General features: G+C 41.5%; 1 protein-coding gene across 1 annotated transcript in view; it reads right to left on the bottom strand.

Moving 5' to 3' along the window:
* galnt9 (polypeptide N-acetylgalactosaminyltransferase 9) overlaps positions 1 to 19,226 on the bottom strand; it is a 51,425-nt gene extending 32,199 nt beyond the window's left edge. Inside the window, exons 1-2 of the mRNA XM_028996148.1 lie at positions 18,431 to 19,226; positions 5,074 to 5,254 (exon numbers count right to left, since the gene is read on the bottom strand). Coding sequence (XP_028851981.1) covers positions 5,074 to 5,254; positions 18,431 to 18,671 — 422 coding nt within the window. The 5' untranslated portion in view covers positions 18,672 to 19,226. The remainder of the gene's footprint in view (positions 1 to 5,073; positions 5,255 to 18,430) is intronic.
* Between the last annotated feature and the right edge of the window lie 296 nt (positions 19,227 to 19,522).

Genomic DNA, 19,522 nt, shown 5'->3' with positions numbered 1-19,522 from the left:
TCCATGTGAAGAGATCATCAGCATCACAGAGCTGCACATAAGCCTGAACCAGCTGTGCCCTTTATCTGGATCAAATGCCACGCACAAGTGTAATTATTCATGATTAAATCAAGTTAACCTAATTAACTGCTCCTGTAAATATGTCAGACACATAACTTCTCCAAGACTGATGGTTACTGTAAGCATCATGTGAAAATTGCATTATCTTCTGAAATGAATGCAGGATCCTACAGGTTTTGTCACACAATGATTCTGATTCTAACTGACTAATTTTTCACTCACTTTTCTTTTTTCACCTCAAAATTGCCTCATCTGTTTCTCCTGATGATTTTCAGGAGATGATTTTAGCTCTGAATGCCTTATCCTTTAAAAAAGAATGGCTTTTTATTTCAGATTTTTAAGAGAACTTTTTTTTTTATGCCGCCCATTCATTTTCATAATGTCACCGTATCCTTAAATGTCTTTGAGAACATGAGGAGGTTAAAAGTTTATTGTGCTCGTGTATTTATGCAGTTAAGGATGGAACCACAGTCGTCCATGTTCTGCATGCCCATTAATTACGATTGCGTTTCATTGCGGTGTGAAATGATTTGACCTGAAATTAGCCCCTTTGATGCAGGGGCTTTTGAAGCCTGTACGAGCTCCAGATAAATGATTAAACCAGTGCTGCGTTATATACCCTTCCTTTGTAAACCAATTGAATAAGCGACAACCGCAAATTATCTCACTATGCGCAAGTCTGACTGGAGCCCTTCCCACGTTTGCCGCCTCTGTCTGAGAGGAGCCGTACTCATCTGGTGAGATAAACACTCTTCCTCTTCATGAGCGTTTGATCTGTGAAGACACACAGCTGAGCTCAGGCGTGGTTAAACCGAAGCCCTCGGTGAGTCACCACCGCCAGCCTCCAACACGCCGAAGACGCAAGAACACAGCAGATGGAACTCAGCATGTAGGGACGTCCTTGCTACCAACTGAAGCTTGTAGAGAATGTGCAATCGCCACTTCAGACCAATGACGGCTCTATGCACTCGGGGCTTGTGTGCTTGGCCTGTGTCAACTTGTTTTTACATCAAAGCACTGGATAAAAATACAAGCCAAGGAAATAAGCCTGCATGCTGTCACACGAGAGACTGATTTTTCCTGGCAAAGCACCTGAGAGGTGTGATACAATGGAATAGCATGAAAAAACATCTGAATAATTCCCTCCACTCCTATCCAATTTAGATCACGTGTAATTATTGCTAAAATCTGGTTCAAGGCCCGTTAATTTACGGTGATTAACAATTTCATTAACAATTGTTTAATTAACAATTAACATACAACTAATTGCACTCTAATAAATAAAAAGTTCAAAACACAGCATAAATATACATTATATGTTAATTCAATAAAGTTAACCTTAATTGAAATTTTACCATGAAATTACTTTATACATTCTATTAATACATTAATGAATGTATTGCTTAAAACAATAAATAATTACTGGTAAAAGACATATATGGTATTAAAAGTAAAAAAATAATAAATCATATTTGATGCGTATATACACATTTTATTTATAGTAATTAACCTTCAATTATCCTATAACCCTGTGAAAAGACAGACATTGTAAACTATGAAAATGTTCTTTATTTTTTAAAAGCACTTTATATTACATACAAATGAGAAAACGTCTTCGAAAACTCATCCATGTCACTGGTCAAAGTCAGTGCTCAGGACTGAAAGTGATACTATAGTTCCACTGGCCTAGTTATTGGATTCAATTTAGGCCATCGCTCATCCTTAAATTTATATCTGTCTGCAGGAATGGGAAAGCTTGTAGGCCGTAACAGGATGAACGATTGGCTCGTGTGTTTTGTAATGGAACTAAGCTCACATCGGAGTTCTCATAATTTGACCTAGAACGAGCAGTGACAGAAACAGAACACAGGATTAAGACTTACACCCCTCACACTATTGCGTTGCCAGACACCGTGGTTTTATTCTTTGGTTTTGCCATTCACTGTGAGAACCAACGGTCACCTTAAGTGACACGATAACCATATGTGGTACGAACTAAATAGAAAAAATAAATAAAAAACGTACATAGTAATTAGAGGGAACTCTGTTTTCCCTGAAACATGAGGCAGCAGAAATAAATTAGAATAAGACTTGCCCGTAACTGGCGTTTGTCGAGTGGTAACAACAGAAAACACTGCAAACAGCCCATTAACTCCTGTGCTGAGTGTCAGATATGCATTCAGACTGCGAATACACCATAGCGAATTCAACTAAAAGCATTGTTACATATCAGAACAAAATGAATATGGTCAGATACAACGTCAGAGTAACATGTTACTAACAGTCCATAGGTTATTACAGGCAAGAGGTTTTTGGAATCATCTCTCACTAAGCCAATAATAGAGGAATATAGATGGGCGGAGCCTCTACTATTGGCTGATTGAAAGGTCACCCTCACACCAGCCATTTGTTGATCAGGCTCCCTGGATTTTAGAAAGAGGACGACATCAGTGGTGGTGGAGGAGATTGTATTAGTGTATCCCTCTTAAATGTTTTTACCAACTTGCATAACCAGGTACAGAAGCTTAAAGCATTCAAATGACCAGATGTATAAATGTAAGGCTAATATTTTAAGAAATGTAAGCTTTTTAATGGCAATGGAAGAAAATGTTGGCCTAGCCACAGAGCACTCACTGGAAGGAGAAACACCACAAGTAGGGCACTCCCATTCAAAATAACTTCAAAGTAACCCAGCTAACAAATTTCATAAAGAACAGGAAGTGGAGTGCATAGAGTTTATGTTCTCTGGGGCAAGCTCACAAAATACTAAATATATTTTATTACATATACAGTACAAGTCAAAAATCTGGATGCACACACTCATTCAAGGGTCTTACATTTTTTACATTATAGAACAAAACTGAGGAACAGAAATAGGGCATATCACACATAAACAAAAAATAGCAAATAAGGCAAAAAGTTGATCATTTGTGACGCCTGGCTTCTCTCGAGCGCCTTACGTTTCTAACAGTCCTGAAGGTTTCTGCTGAACACATTCTTTTCATTCACTCATGTGAATGAAACAGATTCATCAAACATACTTCACTTTCTCCTGCTTCAAAAATACTAAATATGTTTCTTGCATTATCTACTTCAAAATGGTTCCATCTTAGTCTCCATAACTGCCACAGACTAGGTGAGTCCAAACCTTTTGACTGGTAGTGAACACTATACATTCTTAACAGAAAACACATTTTGTGTTTGAAAATGCATATTTACCAAAAATTCTAATATGAAAGTGAATTGAAAGTGCATTGTGAAACACTGCAGCACAGCATAAGGTGCAACAATGAAATGCGTCCTCTGCTTTTAACCATCACCCTTGGTGAGCAGGGAGCAGCTTGTGGGGACGTACCTTGATCAAGGGGACCTCAGTGGCAGCTTTCCGATTACGAGTCCACTTCCTTACCCGCTGGGCCATCAATGCCCCATCAGACTGATGAGTATCAGTCATTGTTGATTTTGAACTAGATCCCTGGTTCCATTTGTTACTGAACTACTGAAACGGCTTGTCTCTTTTGTTTGCTGTTGCTGGAAAAAGTGCACCCTAATCGGTATTGATATTCATTGTCTAGTCAAGGTTTTTAAAAATGGTGCCAGGGTTCAATTGAATCATGCCATTTTGCTGGCAAATGTGATTGTCTGTGACTGATGTCAAGTGATGCTGCACAGTGTGGCAAACAAATTCATTTTGCCTGGGAAGACATAACTGCATATAATAGCCTGCATTAATAAAAAAACATCAGTTTAGACCTGATGCAGGCCTTCAAAATCAATAAAACAGAGTGAGGAAGATCAGTAATGAGTCAGGACATTTTTGGAAGACCTTACAAATATGCACTTATCCAGGTCATCTGATGGACAGAATATGACACCCAGTCTTTATTTATGATGATTGAAATCAAATTGACTGACAGAATTTGCCAAATGCTTCTCCTCAAATACTACCAGTGGCTTGGCACAGTGATGAACTGTTCGTCCTCTTCTTTGTTGTTTATATTGGGAAGAAATTTCACAGACACGTACATTTATCACAAACACCACCAGTGACAGGGCTAATAATTGTTCTCTGTAAATGATTCATCATTTAGGCAGAGTGAGTGAGTCAATGCTAATGACAACCTCCATCATTAAGATTACTACAGTAATGTGCCACTGACATCGATACATCAAAAGTTGATCATGGCCAGCCCATCAAGTCATAACATTTCACTAAATGGCCCGTTCCATCAGAAGTTTTAATGCTGCATGAATATTAACCCTTTCAAACCCAGTGGAGGACAAATGATTGTTAAACAAGATTTTTTCAAGTGGAATTCAAGTGGCATGTAAAGTGCCAAATTACTGACTTTTAAATGATTGTTCTTGCGTCTCTTCATCTAGCATGTTATTTTACATGTTTTTGGTATTGTATAAATTGTACTATTGTTATTATTAATGCTTTTCATTATATATTTGCCTTATCAGCAATTTTTTTGTTTGTTTCTATATGGTCTTATTTTTTATGCAAAATGTCTTCCTCAAAAAAGGCATGGGCCATAAATATTACATTTACAGCTAATGAGATGGATGTGAAAATTTTTTTTGTATGTGTACTCCTCCTTTCTCCTTCTTACATAAGATTACACCAAAGTCCTCTAAAGCTGGCCAAATGTTACTATCACAAAGGTCTTTTTTTAACAGTTTTTCCCCCTTAACAATGTCTGAAATAAATGTCACTGCCAGCCTTCATTATCCCATCTCATTTATTGTATCTGAGACACAGCCCCCCCCCCCTTCTAAATATAAAATCCATTAAAATATGAACATTAATATTCCAGCAATGTCTTTTTCATGAAAATACTTCTGGTCCTCCCATGCATTATTAAAGCATTCACCACCAACATGTTCCAGGCAGGCTGGGGACATCTTCCTTTTTCTGTTTGGAGCTGTTTTTTTAATCGGCTTTCACCATTCAGGGCACTTAATGTAACTTACTTTTCTCCTATATGGCACAGTCCCTTGAGAACTTACTTTTTTGGCCTGTAGTCAGGAATAGACCTGTCCAAGGATATGCGGTCACTCAGTTGAGCGTTATAGCCGTATTCTTCATATTTCCCCTCATTCTCTCGGCTGTCTTCTCCCAGTGTGGCTGCAGCCCCTCCTTGGCCGAGACCTCCTGGTCCTTCCACCAGACCCATTGGTTTGGCCAAACCTTCAGTAAAGAGATTCAAAAAGTGGAATTTCAGTACGCTGGTACCAATCCATTTTTTCGAAATTAGGCCATCCGGTACAGTTCAATGAAAATGCATGCATGTTGTATGTAGCTGCATTAAACAAGAAACCAATTAACATGAATTATAATTACCATAATTCAGCTATTTACAACCGTCTTCAGAGCCTTCAAAAGTCTGGTGTATTTAAAGCTAATTATCCACACACTAAGTGAAAGGTACAAATGCAAAATTAGTGGTTGAATACTGGATGAAATACTAGTTGGAGAAAATAAAATGTTTGCCATATGTTCACAATGTGTTAAACAAGTTCAGAAATGAGCCTGCTTGAAGAGCCAGAAAGTGAGATCATTCATCTTTCTTGTTTTCATTAGGGCTTTTTATATTCTATTTATTTAACAAAAATGCTGGATGCCACATCTGCTGTTTTCTTGAATATAATCATACCTTCATCCTAACAAAACTCCTCTGAGGCTCACTCAGTCAGACAATAATGAATGTGTTCAGAGGAGTGGGTGGAGCCTATTTTACTGGCTAATTAAAAGGTCATGCCTTGTACATACTGGGCTACACTGCAGAGTTGAGCAGGGAGTGGACACACTGCACTCAAGCTTCAAGCTGCAGGGTTTTTCTGATAACAACAAAGGAACAGGATTTTTCCTGCAGCTTGTCCTGTTGGCGGTGGCAGATGGCGGGAGATCAGCAGCGTAACCCTGCCATTGCGCCCACTTAAAAGCAACCATCTGAAATGTGGTGTCACTAAATGAATGCAATTAAGCGCAACTGAAACCTGAGCATGGTCCTGCAATGAGGGATTTGAGTAGATAACATCTAATACATATTAGAAATAAATGATGCTATTGTTAATGTTTTCGTATGTATGTATACATGCATATTCTTATGTATGTATGTATATTTGTTTTTATATATTTATGCCTTTTTAGTTTTTTGTCACATTGGTATGACATGGCGAGGATGGAGATTTGGAACTGGAGTAGCCACTTCCAGACCGGATCCTGACGCTATTTCTCTTTAGTGAAAGTGAAGTGATTGTCACACGTGATACACAGCAGCACAGCACACAGTGCACACAGTGAAATTTGTCCTCTGCATTTAACCCATCACCCTGAGTGAGCAGTGGGCAGCCATGACAGGAGCCCGGGGAGCAGTGTGTGGGGACGGTGCTTTGCTCAGTGGCACCTCAGTGGTACCTTGGCAGATCTGGATTCGAACCAGCAACCTTCTGATTAGGGGGCCGCTTCCTTAACCGCTAGGCCACCACTGCCCTTAGTTTACCACATAGTTTACCTTAAAGGTCCCCTACCATGAAAATTTCACTTTGTGAAATACAAGTTCCCCTAGCCTGTCTATGGTCTTGCAGTGGCTAGAAATAGTGATAGGTGTATAGTGATAGTGATAGGAATGCTTTGGTCATTCTGTTTCTGCATTAAGAGAGCGGCTGCTCAGAAGGCCTGATCTGGAATGTCTCTACTTTTGTCCTCATAAGAGAAAAGTCCTCATAAGAGAAAAGGTTGGTGAATGGTGAATTTATAACTAAATTGCTTTGTACTAAAAATCTGGTGTTAGTGTATTCTCATCCTGTTTCTTCTACTCACCAGATGGACAGGGCCTGAAAACAAACATCTCACACCAACACAAAGCAAAGAGCTGAGGATCACTCCAGTCCGAAAAAAAATCCTCCTTTTTTCTGGAGGATTGTGGCGTGAGCCTCACGTCTGCGTACTGTCACCCCCCATCCCATGAAGGATTACACTGTCTGTCTGCCGAGCTTCAGAGACACCGCAAATGTTAAATCCTGTTCCTCTGACAGGAAAAGCCATCGCAGAACTGCATGAGATTCCGAGTGTCTCTCTCTCCCTCTCTGTGTATCCCACTGTCCTCGCTATTTCAGCCCCTCTCCCCTGACCGCTCTTTGGCTGGTTGAATGAAAACTCTGCTACAGTATGAGGAGCAGCATTCACACCGATCCCAGGGAGTCTGGTATTGGCTGTGGAGTGGAGCAGCATATTAACATAGTCCGGGCATTGCATGGTCCAGAACAGACAACTTTCCCATTTCTAATGCTGCTTACTGCTGCTGATGAAACAAGAGAACCCAGTTCTGGGACTTGAAAAGTGCCGACCCATGCAGTTCACGAGGTGTTTTGTCATTAAAAAAGTGAGTCACTAATAAACTTTGTGCTGAAAAATGCTGCTAGAAGGTTATCTGCCTGTTATTTTGGATCTTTGGTGAAGATTCATCTCTCCAGACACTGTGACGATGAAGATGCTATGAAAACTAGATTTGCTCTCCTTTAAAGCTTTCCACCAGCATAACACTTCAGAAGACGCTTGCAACATTACTTCAGCTTTAAACATCACTTCCCATTTGAACTTTAACACTACCTATCATAATATAACCAGAACTGATCACTTCATCGATGGCAACATGGAATCACGTTCTAAGTCGCTCTGGATACCCTTACCTACGTCTGCCGAATGCCTTATGTAAATGTAAATATAAATGAGTTTTGATTTAATGGAGGTGTAGAGCAACTACAATGGAAAAGACCCTAGGGTCAGACCCTAACCATAAATTGTAATATGATACATGCCTACACTTCTGCGTTTTATTGGTTTTTGCTGTGTGTTAGACAACAATTTGTTAGACAACAAAAAGTCTTACACAGAACACTACACCAGCTACTGAGCAACGTCAAAGTGGTTCAGAGGAGAAAAACAAGATGGCTGTGGAGTATAAGCAACAATTGGCTTAATATGTTGCCTTTTTTTGTGAAATGGGGGGGGTTATATCTGGATTCGTAAATTAGTGTGGTCTCCTCCGTTGTAATGTTGCTTTTACAAGATGGCTGAGGTGTAGCAATGCTTGCTCTGTAACCCAAACCAGCTTAAAAAAGTGCAGCTATCCAAATCACAGAGAGGATTTCCATCTAGGTGCAGGCGATATTTCTCACTGTGTCTTTGACAACCTATTAGGTCACAGAGAAATGTTATTTTATTGCTGTGTCCTGTGAAGAGGTGAATTGCAGCATGTGCAGTACTTGGTACACTGTCTTGCTGTATTTGCTTTATGAGCACACCCTGTACACTCTCTATATGGCTGAGATGACAGTAAAATCCACTTTTTACCGGCCCGCTGACATGTTGACACTCTTTTCAAACTTCTCAGAAACAACACACCTCTAGAGACAGCAGATGGAGAAACTCCTACGTTGAATGAACAGTGGCGGCCATTTCTTCGCTCTTCACTTTAAAATTAAGAGGGTGCAAATCTGACACAAGGATCCCCAAGCAACATTTCCTCATCAGAATTATGCATGCCGCCCCAAGAGCTCTGATTAATTGTATAATTTGTTCTTGGCCTCACGCTGTGAGCAACTGTTTGAGCCTTGAAAGCTCTGTCAGGTGGATGAAAACTCTGAGCCTCCTCCTCGAATCTAAAGTGGCCAACTATAAACACTTTAAATGTTTGTTCAAGTGAATTTGCTCACTTGTTCGTGAAACAGTAACTATTTGGGATTTTATTTTATTTTATATCAATTGCTTTGCCCATTCTTCTGTGAACAAATGTTCCTGTAACCCCCCATGAACAAACCAGAACCAGGAAACCCATGAATGTTTTTTTTTTTTATTAATTTTGTCATATTTGTATGCATTGTCTTTGACGTGATGTATTATATTGTACTTTCAGTACTTATTTACTTATTTGAAATTACCAATGTTCTGTTAATGCAAAAACAGAGAAATGACCATGCCATTAACATTGACACTTTTAGTCTGTGCTTGAATTAAAAAAGCCACCTGACAGTCCCCTCGAATGTCCCTGCATATTAGTGCATCTTGATATTAATGTTGCCTGGGCCACTGAGCCAATGGGCAGGTTGTGCCAGCTTGAAGCAGATGCACTCCTTCTTGATTATGGATAAACTGCTCCACCCTCATTATTTAAAGGTCCCCTTGCATGAATATTTAACATTAATATGAGTTTCCCTGGCCTGTGTATGGTCCTGCAGTGGCTCGAAATGGTGGAATGCATAAAGAGTGCTTTGGCCATTCTACTTTGCCGTTCAGAGAGTGGAAGCTCAGACGGCTGGTTCTGTAATGTCAATAGAAATAGATAATTTTTTTTCTGGAAAAATGCAGACACGACTTCCTGTTTGTGTCAAACATTGTGGTTGGTGAATGGTGTTGATGACGTAATTTCCATGAATGCTTGCTTAAATTCTATAGGCCGCTCTCCTCCTCATCCCGCCTCTCTCCTCCTCATTAGCATTTAAAGCTACATTAAACATTAAAGCTGAGGAAATCTCATTGGCTAAAAGTGGCTGTAATTATGCAGCACGGCTGATTTTCAAAAAGAGACTCCAGATACACTATTAGGGGACCACTCAGACCGATATAAAAGCAAAAAGGTGAACTTTAACTGGCCTTTGAGTTTTCAAAGGAAGGGTGCATTTCCATTGACAACAGACTATTGGTATAGACTATAAGGTATGTTAGTCTAGTTAACAACTACATAAAATAACTTGAATAACAGATTGGCAAATAACTCACTTTACAAAAGCAAAGTAAACAGGAAAACTAAAGCAATGGATAAGTGGAATGTATACAGAATCCACTCGCAGATTTACCAATGCTAATTAACAGCTGAAAAAGCTGGCAAATAACCTGGATATTTAATAAGGCATTGTTTTTCAGAAATAAAGTTTAAAGTGAACAGGAACAGCTGAGTACACAAAAACGACATGCTAAATAACCTAGTGTGAATCTCTCCTTCCATGCAGGTAATGAGGCAACAATATGTTTGCGTTCTTTTCTTTATGTGGTTCAAAAACCGAAAGGTTGTGGGTTCTAATCCCAAACAGCTATGGTTCCACTGAGGTCTCCTTGAGCGAAGTACCGTCCCCACACACTGCTCCCCGGGCGCCTGTCATGGCTGCCCACTGCTCACCAAGGGTGATGGTTAAAAGCAGAGGACACATTTTGTTGTGTGCTGTGTATCACAATGACAAAACAGTCACTTTCAATTTTTCACTTTCAGCTGGTAAATGTTTCATGTTGAAGCAGGAAATCCCCATTACAACGAGTACAGCAGCTAATGCTAATTCTGGAATCCTCAATGCAGGGACTGATCGAGCTAAATTGCAAAAAGTTAAGAAGAGAACATTAGCAACCATTAGCGCCAAATCAGACTAGATGAATGGATTTGGACACAACAATCTGAAGTGCCTCAAGAGAGCAAGAGGAACAATTCGACTGAATCATTACACAGTAGATTGTTTTCTGTGGAATATCACAGTTTGAGAGACACCTCGAAGCGGGAATAATAATAGGTCGATTTTTATATAGTAATATTTACTCTTATGGGGATTGGGATTCATTGTTCTGACTTGTCGCCCCTGTCCCATCAACTTTACCAACACCGCAATAGTATCAGGTCAGCAGTAGTCCACATGTAACAAACCGCTGGCCTATTGACATTATATTACTGGTTTAACCCTTAGGAATTAAGCCTATCAGCCCTGGTTATAACATGGTAGATGTATCAAATAAAGTGTCCGATTGTTTTGCTTAATTATTTAAAAATCCATTAATTTCCATTTAAATTACGGATGGTCTGCTGTTTGCAGGCCCTTTTCTGTCTTTTAAGTCACTCCACTGTGTATTTTGGTTTCAGGTCATTGTCCTAAAAGAAGATAAATCATCACCTCAGCCACAGGTCACATGAAATTTGCAGCTATTTTTTTCCCCTGAAAATATATTTACTTCTGCTTTGTTCCACTTTTGACAAGGCTTTTGAGTTCTTAAAGGAAGATAATGCTCCCTGTAACATTATGCCGCTGCCAGTATAATGCGCACCGTTTTAACTTCCGCCAAAGGAAGTGATTAGTGAAGCATCCTTCCAGTGAGCTCCATTTTAGTCTCATCAGACCACAGAATCTCTCCCAAATGCCTTTTGGCGAAACAAGCCAAGGTCTATTTTTTATCCTTTCCCACAGTGCCCTTGTTTTCTGATTCTGAGGTGCCGTCTCGGTCTCTTGAGCTCACTGACAGTTGGTTGCGGTGCTCACAAACACGTGAGACACTTAAATGAGCATAAATGCGGCATTCACAGAAACATTAGTTTTTAATTAAACTAATCATGGATGTGTATTTAAGTTGCTGTAGTGAGAACATAGGGAAATACATGCTAAATGGATGGCCTTGGGGTGTTTTATTTAGTCTGTCTTGAAAAGACATCTATCCACTTGAAAAACAGGGCTCAGTACCACAGACAGCGCCTCAATACCCACTCAGAAACCACAGACGGCATTTAAATGATAAAACCTCATCCTGAAGGGAAAGCTTAGAAAATACTTTTCAGATATTTGAAGACGAGACTTTTATCAAATTCTTCTAACCCATCCAGTCTTAAAACTGGATCTAACCTGCAACTTCACTGCAACACCAAGCTGCCAGACTTATTGCTATTGCAGTTAAAGCGTCTATTTCGTCACATGCGACTATGCCTTTAATAGGGTTATTTAATCAAAGATTAGGTTTATTCTATGTCTGTGAAACTCCCATCAAGGATTTAAGACTTTTGCTAAGAGCATCAGCTGATTACTGGCATGGTGACTCACAGATGACAGTGTGTAGGGAATTGTGACACTAACTGCTGGCGTTAATCTACTCTGAGAAATGAGTATTCAGCATGGTGGGTTCTATGACACAGAATCTTCAAGTGTAAAATTGAAGATACAGACAATACGGCCAAACATAGGACCATGGCCCCTACCAAGGCAACACTTTAATCCATGTAAGCAAAAGGTTCCCAGGTGCCAGGAAAATAAGGCTCAGCAGCCTGGCTCACCCATCCTTGTGGAATAAAATGAAAATATTTAATATGACTTCATATTTTATTAAGTTATGCTTACCCATGGGCATCAATGTTAACACATTAACATACATAACATGCTGCCAGATAAAAGTATAATATACTTTTTATCCTTTCACAGAATTACATGTTACTTTCTGTGTTTCCATTCAATTTGACATTCAGTTTGCAACAACAGATCTGGTTATTTATTTTATGAAGACTGGCGATAACCGACAAAATATTTCAGCTGAACCTGATATTCAGTATATCTTTTGTGTGCTGAAGACTTTACAAAGACAGAGTCGACATAGACCTCAGTTTCCTTTTGTACATTTCTAAGTAAGGTGGGTAGCAGGGCAAAGACACCATGAAATGAGGAGGTATTAGGATTACAAAATATAACTCCTGTCTGGATTCAGCAACCTTCACCAATCCCTCTGCAGAACTGCTTAGTCTTATGGAATTTTGCAAATTGCACTTTCAGCCTAGTGTGAAGAGACATGTTTCAGTCTAAATGTGATGGGTGTGTTTCTTTCTCAGACACAGACGGCTCACACTGCCCCACACTGGATGTCAGATTTTGTCCTTGTCCTCGACACTGGCACTGACAAACAAGGATCTGACACAATGGTTGCGCTGCAGCCTCTGGACGACTTTGGCTCCTTGGGCTATGACTGACAGTTGCATGTCAAAAAAAAAAAAAGTGAAGTGATTGTCACATGTGATACACAGCAGTACAGTACACGGTTCACACAGTGAAATTTGTCCTCTGCATTTAACCATCACCCTGAGTGAGCAGTGGGCAGCCATGACAGGCGTCCGGGGAGCAGTGTGTGCTTTGCTCAGTGGCACCTTGGCGGATCAGGATTCAAACCGGCAACCTTCTGATTACGTGGCCGCTTCCTTAACCGCTAGGCCACCACTGCCCCAGTCGCATATACAAAGTTTTGAGGTTGTCCATGGAAACCATCAGCACAAAAATGTAACATTACATTTTCTAACATTAGCCATAAATCAAGCTTTTATAACTACTTATTTTTAGTTAATAAAACGTTTATATTAGTTCTACAGAGTAGTTCTCATTCACTCACTCAATAACTTTCCATAGCCACTTAGTTCTGAGGTCATTTGCTTTCATGTTTGCTTCTTTTTTGTGTGTCAGAACTTAATCTGGGTTTGTGTATACTCAGTATACTCAGCATTAATATTTTATTAGTTGCCCAAGTGAGCCTCATCACATTCATGTGAACTCACTAACTCCATGTTTTTATGGGAACAGCTCTGTAAAAGGTGGCCCTGGCCCTGAAAATTACACAAATACTGATTTTAGATCTTTTGTCAGTTGTTTCTCTAGTATATTGAACTATAATTACAAGTATATAACTTATAACTTTCAAAGGATTTATTAGCAATTACATAATGTTTATGCAAAGAGTCAATATTTGCAGTGTTGCCCCCTTTTTTGTCAAGAGTTCTGCAATTTTCCCTGACTTACTGTCAATCAACTTCTGGGCCAAATCCTGACATCCTTCATAATGTGCTTGGAGTGCTTGGAGTTTGTTGGAATTTGCAGGTTTTTGTTTGTCCACCCAACTCTTGAGAATTGAGCTGTGGGCAGCCATGACAGGCGCCCAGGGAGCAGTGTGTAGGGATGGTACTTTGCTCAGTGGCACCTCAGTGGCACCTTGGCGCAACCTTCTGATTATGGGTCGGTTTCCTTAACTGCTAGGCCACCACATACCCTTCCTGGCCATGGACCCAAAATGTTTTGTTCCCCAAGTCACTTAGTTATCACTTTGGCCTTTTGGCACGGTGCTCCATCATGCTGGAAAATGCATCTTCACAAAACTTTTCTTGGATGACTGGGAGAAGTTGCAATCGGAGGATGTTTTGGTACCATTCTTTATTCAAAATTGTGGGAAATTGGGATGAGAAGCAGACCCACACATGAATGGTCTCAGGATGCTTTACTGTTGGCACGAGACAGGACTGATGGTGGTGCTCACATCAGGCTTCATCAGAGAAAATCATCAGAGACTTTACCCCAGTCCACAGCAGTCCAATCCTTGTACTTTTTGCAGAATGTCAGTCTGTCCTTGGTGTTTTTCTTGGAGAGAAGTGACTTCTTTGCTGCCCTTCATGACACCAGGCCATCCTGAAAAAGTCTTCAGCTCACTGTGCGTGCAGATGCTCTCACACCCACCTGCTGCCATTCCTGAGCATGCTCTGCACTGGTGGCTCCCCAATCCTGCCGCTGATTCATCTTTAGGAGATGGTCCTGGCCCTTTCTGGACTTTCTTGGACACCCTGAAGCCTTTTTCACAACACTTGAACCTCTCTTCTTGAAGTTTTTGATGATCTGATAAATGGTTGATTTAGGTGCAGTCTTAGTTGCCTGGTTTAAGTTCATATTTGTGGCCAAGAGGGACTTTGCAATTCATCTGATCATTCTTCATAACATTAGAAGCAAACTTTGTGAAAAACAGTATTTATGTCATTCCTTAAACGATACCTTGCGTCCACAAATTAAACTGTCATTTCACATGATCACACGACACCGTACTTAATTGATCGTCATCTTGCAAGGCAGCTTTATTACGCCCCTACCCGCACAAAGCCATGAGAAAGCGCATGGCCAGTATGTTGTGCTGCATCGGGCAAATATCCCATGTTTCTTCAAACACATAAAGCCAACGTGATGAGGGGTGTCTTCCGTTTTCATGGAGCAAGCAATGCTTTTTTCATATCCAATATTATGGACAACTGCTGGGAACAGATTTAATGCTGGGGACCAACAGATTGTGAGACGTTTAGTGTGGGAGGCTGTCAAAGAGCCCACATTTGCCAGGGCTGTGAAAAGAAACACATCTGCAGAAAAAAAATCACATTATGTAGCCCTCCGACTTCTTTTTTTATGAAACCGTTTTTATGGATACCTGTATGCTGATTATGCAATGCAATATACATATAACCAAATGCATTGCATAACAGTAGCTTGGTTTTACACATTGTCCTTGGATTAGTACATGATCTAATCTTAAAAATTACCTCTGCTCCCCCTCTCCGCAATGCATTGACGCAATACAGAAATGACATGCAATACACGACGGAGTAGAGGTCTGCAGTCTGGAGGTCAAAATGCCTCTGAATTGGACCAAAATGACCTGTTATTTCCATTATGCTTCAATCCACACATCTGGATCTGTCAGAAAGTGCTAAAGGACCACGGCACAGCACGAATCTACCCTGAGCTTTGTGGGTCCCAGTGCTTATGTATTGCACTGTAATAACCTGTCAATCATGTGACAAAGTATGGCCAAGTGAGACAGTAGGGTGTTGCATGAACAAATAATCTGACTGCTACTGTGTTTTTTCTCAAAAAGAGGCATGATGATTCCCCCTACAAGGTTATATGGACACCCTAATTACATAAAAACTTTGTTAACTGAAATCAAGACAAATCATGGCACCTTTTTAATACGCTCTTGAAGAAAAGGACAGCTCAGACAGCTCAGAAACAATGGCTAATTCTGTGGAAAAAAATCGTTTGGAATAAATGCTAATGTTAATTGAAAATCAGCACCCTCATCTTGTTAATTATTGCTTTGATTGCAACAGTGGGTCTTGTATCGGTTTCTATCAAGGCTAAGATTTTCCCGGCCTCATGGCCTCCCATCTCCGCAAAAGAGCTTGTGCTCCGCAGTTAAATTGCAAGTGGATGTCCTGTGCACAGACCTCTTCGGGTCAATCCATCATTCCACGGCTCCACAAAAGTACTGAGCTAGAGGGTCAGACGGGACATGGCTCTTCCTATGGACATGCTGCCTGCACCACGCTCCCAGCATCTGCTTTCGGTTGTGAGATGCGTTGGCTTCAGAAAGAATGTGTCATTTGGAATTAAGTCTATTAAGACATTTCTCCCCCTCTGGGGTTATGGGAGACAGCGTGGGAGAGGCTTTGGCCTCTTCACTCCCAATTAAATGACAGTTCTCATGCATTCTGAAGCCAGGCCTCTTCAGCTTTATACTATTCATGGTGCCATGTTGGATCCACAGCTAAAATGTGACTAGTTAACAAAGCCAGACAAGTCAGCTTCCATTGACATATTACTGCACAGATCACACTAAACAGCTTTATAAATTGCTATTGGTCGTAACTGAGCCCATGCCACGATCAATAGGTTAGGGGATGTAGGAAATTCTGAAAATAATGAATAAATAAACAATTGGTGAGCTCTCAATGTTGTTACTTGTCTCCAGCTACGCAATTCACCAGCATGTGTCTTTCACCACATTTGGAATCCACAACTTTCTTTACTGGGGTGGGTGGGGCTTTCAAATCGTGCCAAAAAAACTAGCTTGAATCTTGCATGACAATGATATTCCGTTTACTTTCTTCAGGCCTAGATAGAAAGACTTCAGCTGGTGTCAGGTGAAAATAAATTATCCTTGTAAGTGATTTGATAAGCATATGATTACGAAACACTTCTCGGAACAGCAGCAGCAGCAACCCCCATTTTGAAGCATGTGAATCTATATGCAAGACTGCCATTCATTTTTACCAAATGTCTTTGGGTTCTACATTTTTATGGAACACAAGTACTTAATATGTATGTTACCATTGATGCACACTGTGTCCTATAGCTTTGTTTTCAAAAATCTCTTTTTGTAATTTTTTCATCACTCATCTAGTATTGCACAGACGTTGCCGTCTGACATTTAGCGGCATGATGCAAATGTCAGTCAGATCTTCCTGTTCGGAAGGTTTAATGAATTCAGTACAATGTAAGCAATGTAATATTACATTGCAAAATGTGTTTCAAACCAGAAAACATGCACGGCCAACTAAGATACTTATTTGTTAAAGCCTAAATTGCATTGACGGTGCACCTTCAGCATCCTGTTGCAGGAGGTGACAGTATTGATGGCAACCAGTGTGAATAGTTCGAATTACCATGACATATTTTACAATAATCCACTGAGAAAAACCTCTGCACCAGCAGCCCACATTTCCGGTCATTTATTTCAAGGAGGACACCGTTTGCGTGATTTTAAGGTACAACATAACTTCATATGTGGTATTTCTATCTTTTTCCTGGGTTGTCCTTTATTGCATTTTTGTCTTGCATGTTTTGATGTGCACCTTACACCTAGGGGCCTTTCTCAGACACAGATTAAGACTAGCCTGGCAAAGGGTGATATGAGACCAACCCGGGTCTCCACGGCCATTAACAAGATGAATCTATTCATCTCTAGCCAGCAGAGCAGAATGAACCTGCAAAGCTCGTTTCCGTATTAAACACGCAGCTCCTTATGAATAGTTCAGCCGTCACGTTAGCAGAGCGGTTTAGTCCGAGACTAGGATAAACAGGAACAGGTTTAGTGTAGGGCCGTGCCACAGCTTTATATAAACCTTTGGGGCGAACGGCAGTACACTTGCCGCTCCCTCAGCATCCGCTTTCGAACTCACGATAATGCAGTTAATGAGCCGTGCACCACTGAGCAATAAATAAATATGTGCAAATGTGTGTACCCAAAGTATGCTTGGGAAAAATATTAATACATACACACAAATATGATGGGTGCAATATGAAGTCCCCAGACCACAAAACTTCAAGGGAATTATGGGGTTTTATTTCTAGAGGAGAAAAGCTCCTTTAGTGTGAGATGCGTTTATTTTCATCAAGCATTGCCTTCTGGCTTTTTCCCAAATGCACAGTATAATTCAAACCGACAGAGTGACCTCCATCATATATAAATATGGCCGGTCCCACTGAGTAATAATGAGATCAAATGAAAACACTCAAAGAGCACACGTTCCGCAGCCCTCAAGCACACTGCCCTTCACCACTCCTCGAGATGAGAGAGAATTCAGATCGCTGAGTAATTTCACTTTGTTAGATTGTATGGAGCCAGGGTGTGAGCGTTAAAAGAAATACAAATACAGCGACATCTCCTCGGCTTTCAGGTGGGAGCATTATCCTGGGCTTGGGTAGTACAGGAGCATAGAACTAACTCTAATACAAACTGTAAAGCAATATGAACAGGACGTGCAAGATTACAGACGCCGGGCATTATAGAGTGGTCATTGCTCGGTGACTCTGATATTCTTACAGGAAAAATCTCAACGGGGACAATGGGTTTTGTCACAACTTCAAATAGACTGGTCGACACGAGGTAAATACCATCTTAGAAGAGCCCTCTCTACACCCTGTAACGACGCCTTCGTCTTTTAAGGACCCTGAGATGTGGAGTGGACCTCTGGAGCGCGATGGGTACCGTTTAGTTGGTTGTAGACCACGTCCTCGAGCCGCTCCAGCCTCTGGATGATGGACTGCCTGTCCGCCAAGTTGGTAACTTTCCCATTCCGACTCCGCAGCCGCTGGTCCGACAGCTTGCCGACCTGGACGAGCTCCTCGGAGCGATCCTGGATCCTGCAGTACACCGAGAACAGTATGATGCCCACGAACACCAGGATGTTGACGGTCAGCAAAGTTTTGATCTTGCGTGCCACAGCCATGGAGCACCGCGGAGGGAGGGTGGAGGCGCGCTGCGCAGTCACGGCGAACAATAACCCATTTAGAGCGCCTGGCGTGGCCGCGCCACCGGAGCTGTCCTTTCAGCACCCGCCGCCGCCGCCGCCGCCGCCGCGTCGCGCCATCGAGCTGGCCGGACCGAGCGGAGTCGCCTCGAGGTTGTTCAAGGTTGCGCCGGACCGCCTCGGGGACTCATGATCTCCTCCTGGGGTTCGGTTCAGCTGCCTGTCGGCCGGCGACGCTGCGATCGAGGAGGCGAAGCCCTTACGTCAATCGATTTATTTCATTTTTCCGGTCCGCGCGGTTCCTCGTGCACGACGCGCCGGTGTCATCCGTCGCGCGGCTCTGGTGACATTCCCTCCCCTCCAGAACGCTCCGTCCTGGGCGAGATTCAGGCGCTGGAAGGAGCGTGGAGGTCGGTCGCTGCTTCGTCTCCTGCATGCGCTCCCCATCCCGCCTCCGAGAGGCGGGACAGCGCGGTGACGTGCGGAGGTACATTCATACATATTCAATTCCGGCCAGTTTCTCCGTTCCTTTTTTATTTAACCATGCGATACAGCTATCTGTGGCTGAACAGATTGCCGAGTCTGCAAAATATATTAAGAGCAATCGCAGCTGTTAAAGGTGCAGCTCTTGGCACCAGGAGAATTTGAACGCCATCAAAAAGGGGGCAGTATTTAACCAGAGAGCTGTGCACCTCTGCTGTAAGAATGAAGGAAATGCACAGATAAAGAATTTGTCTTTAGCCTGTCATGGCTGCCCACTGCTCACCAAGGGTGATGGTTAAAAAGCAGAGGACACATTTCATTGTGTCACCGTGTGCTGTGCTGCAGTG

The sequence above is a fragment of the Denticeps clupeoides genome, chromosome 11, assembly GCF_900700375.1.
Source record: "Denticeps clupeoides chromosome 11, fDenClu1.1, whole genome shotgun sequence".
Lineage (NCBI taxonomy): Eukaryota > Metazoa > Chordata > Actinopteri > Clupeiformes > Denticipitidae > Denticeps > Denticeps clupeoides.
The sequence above is the reverse complement of the archived record's forward strand: the minus strand, read 5'-3'. Positions and strand labels throughout refer to the sequence as shown.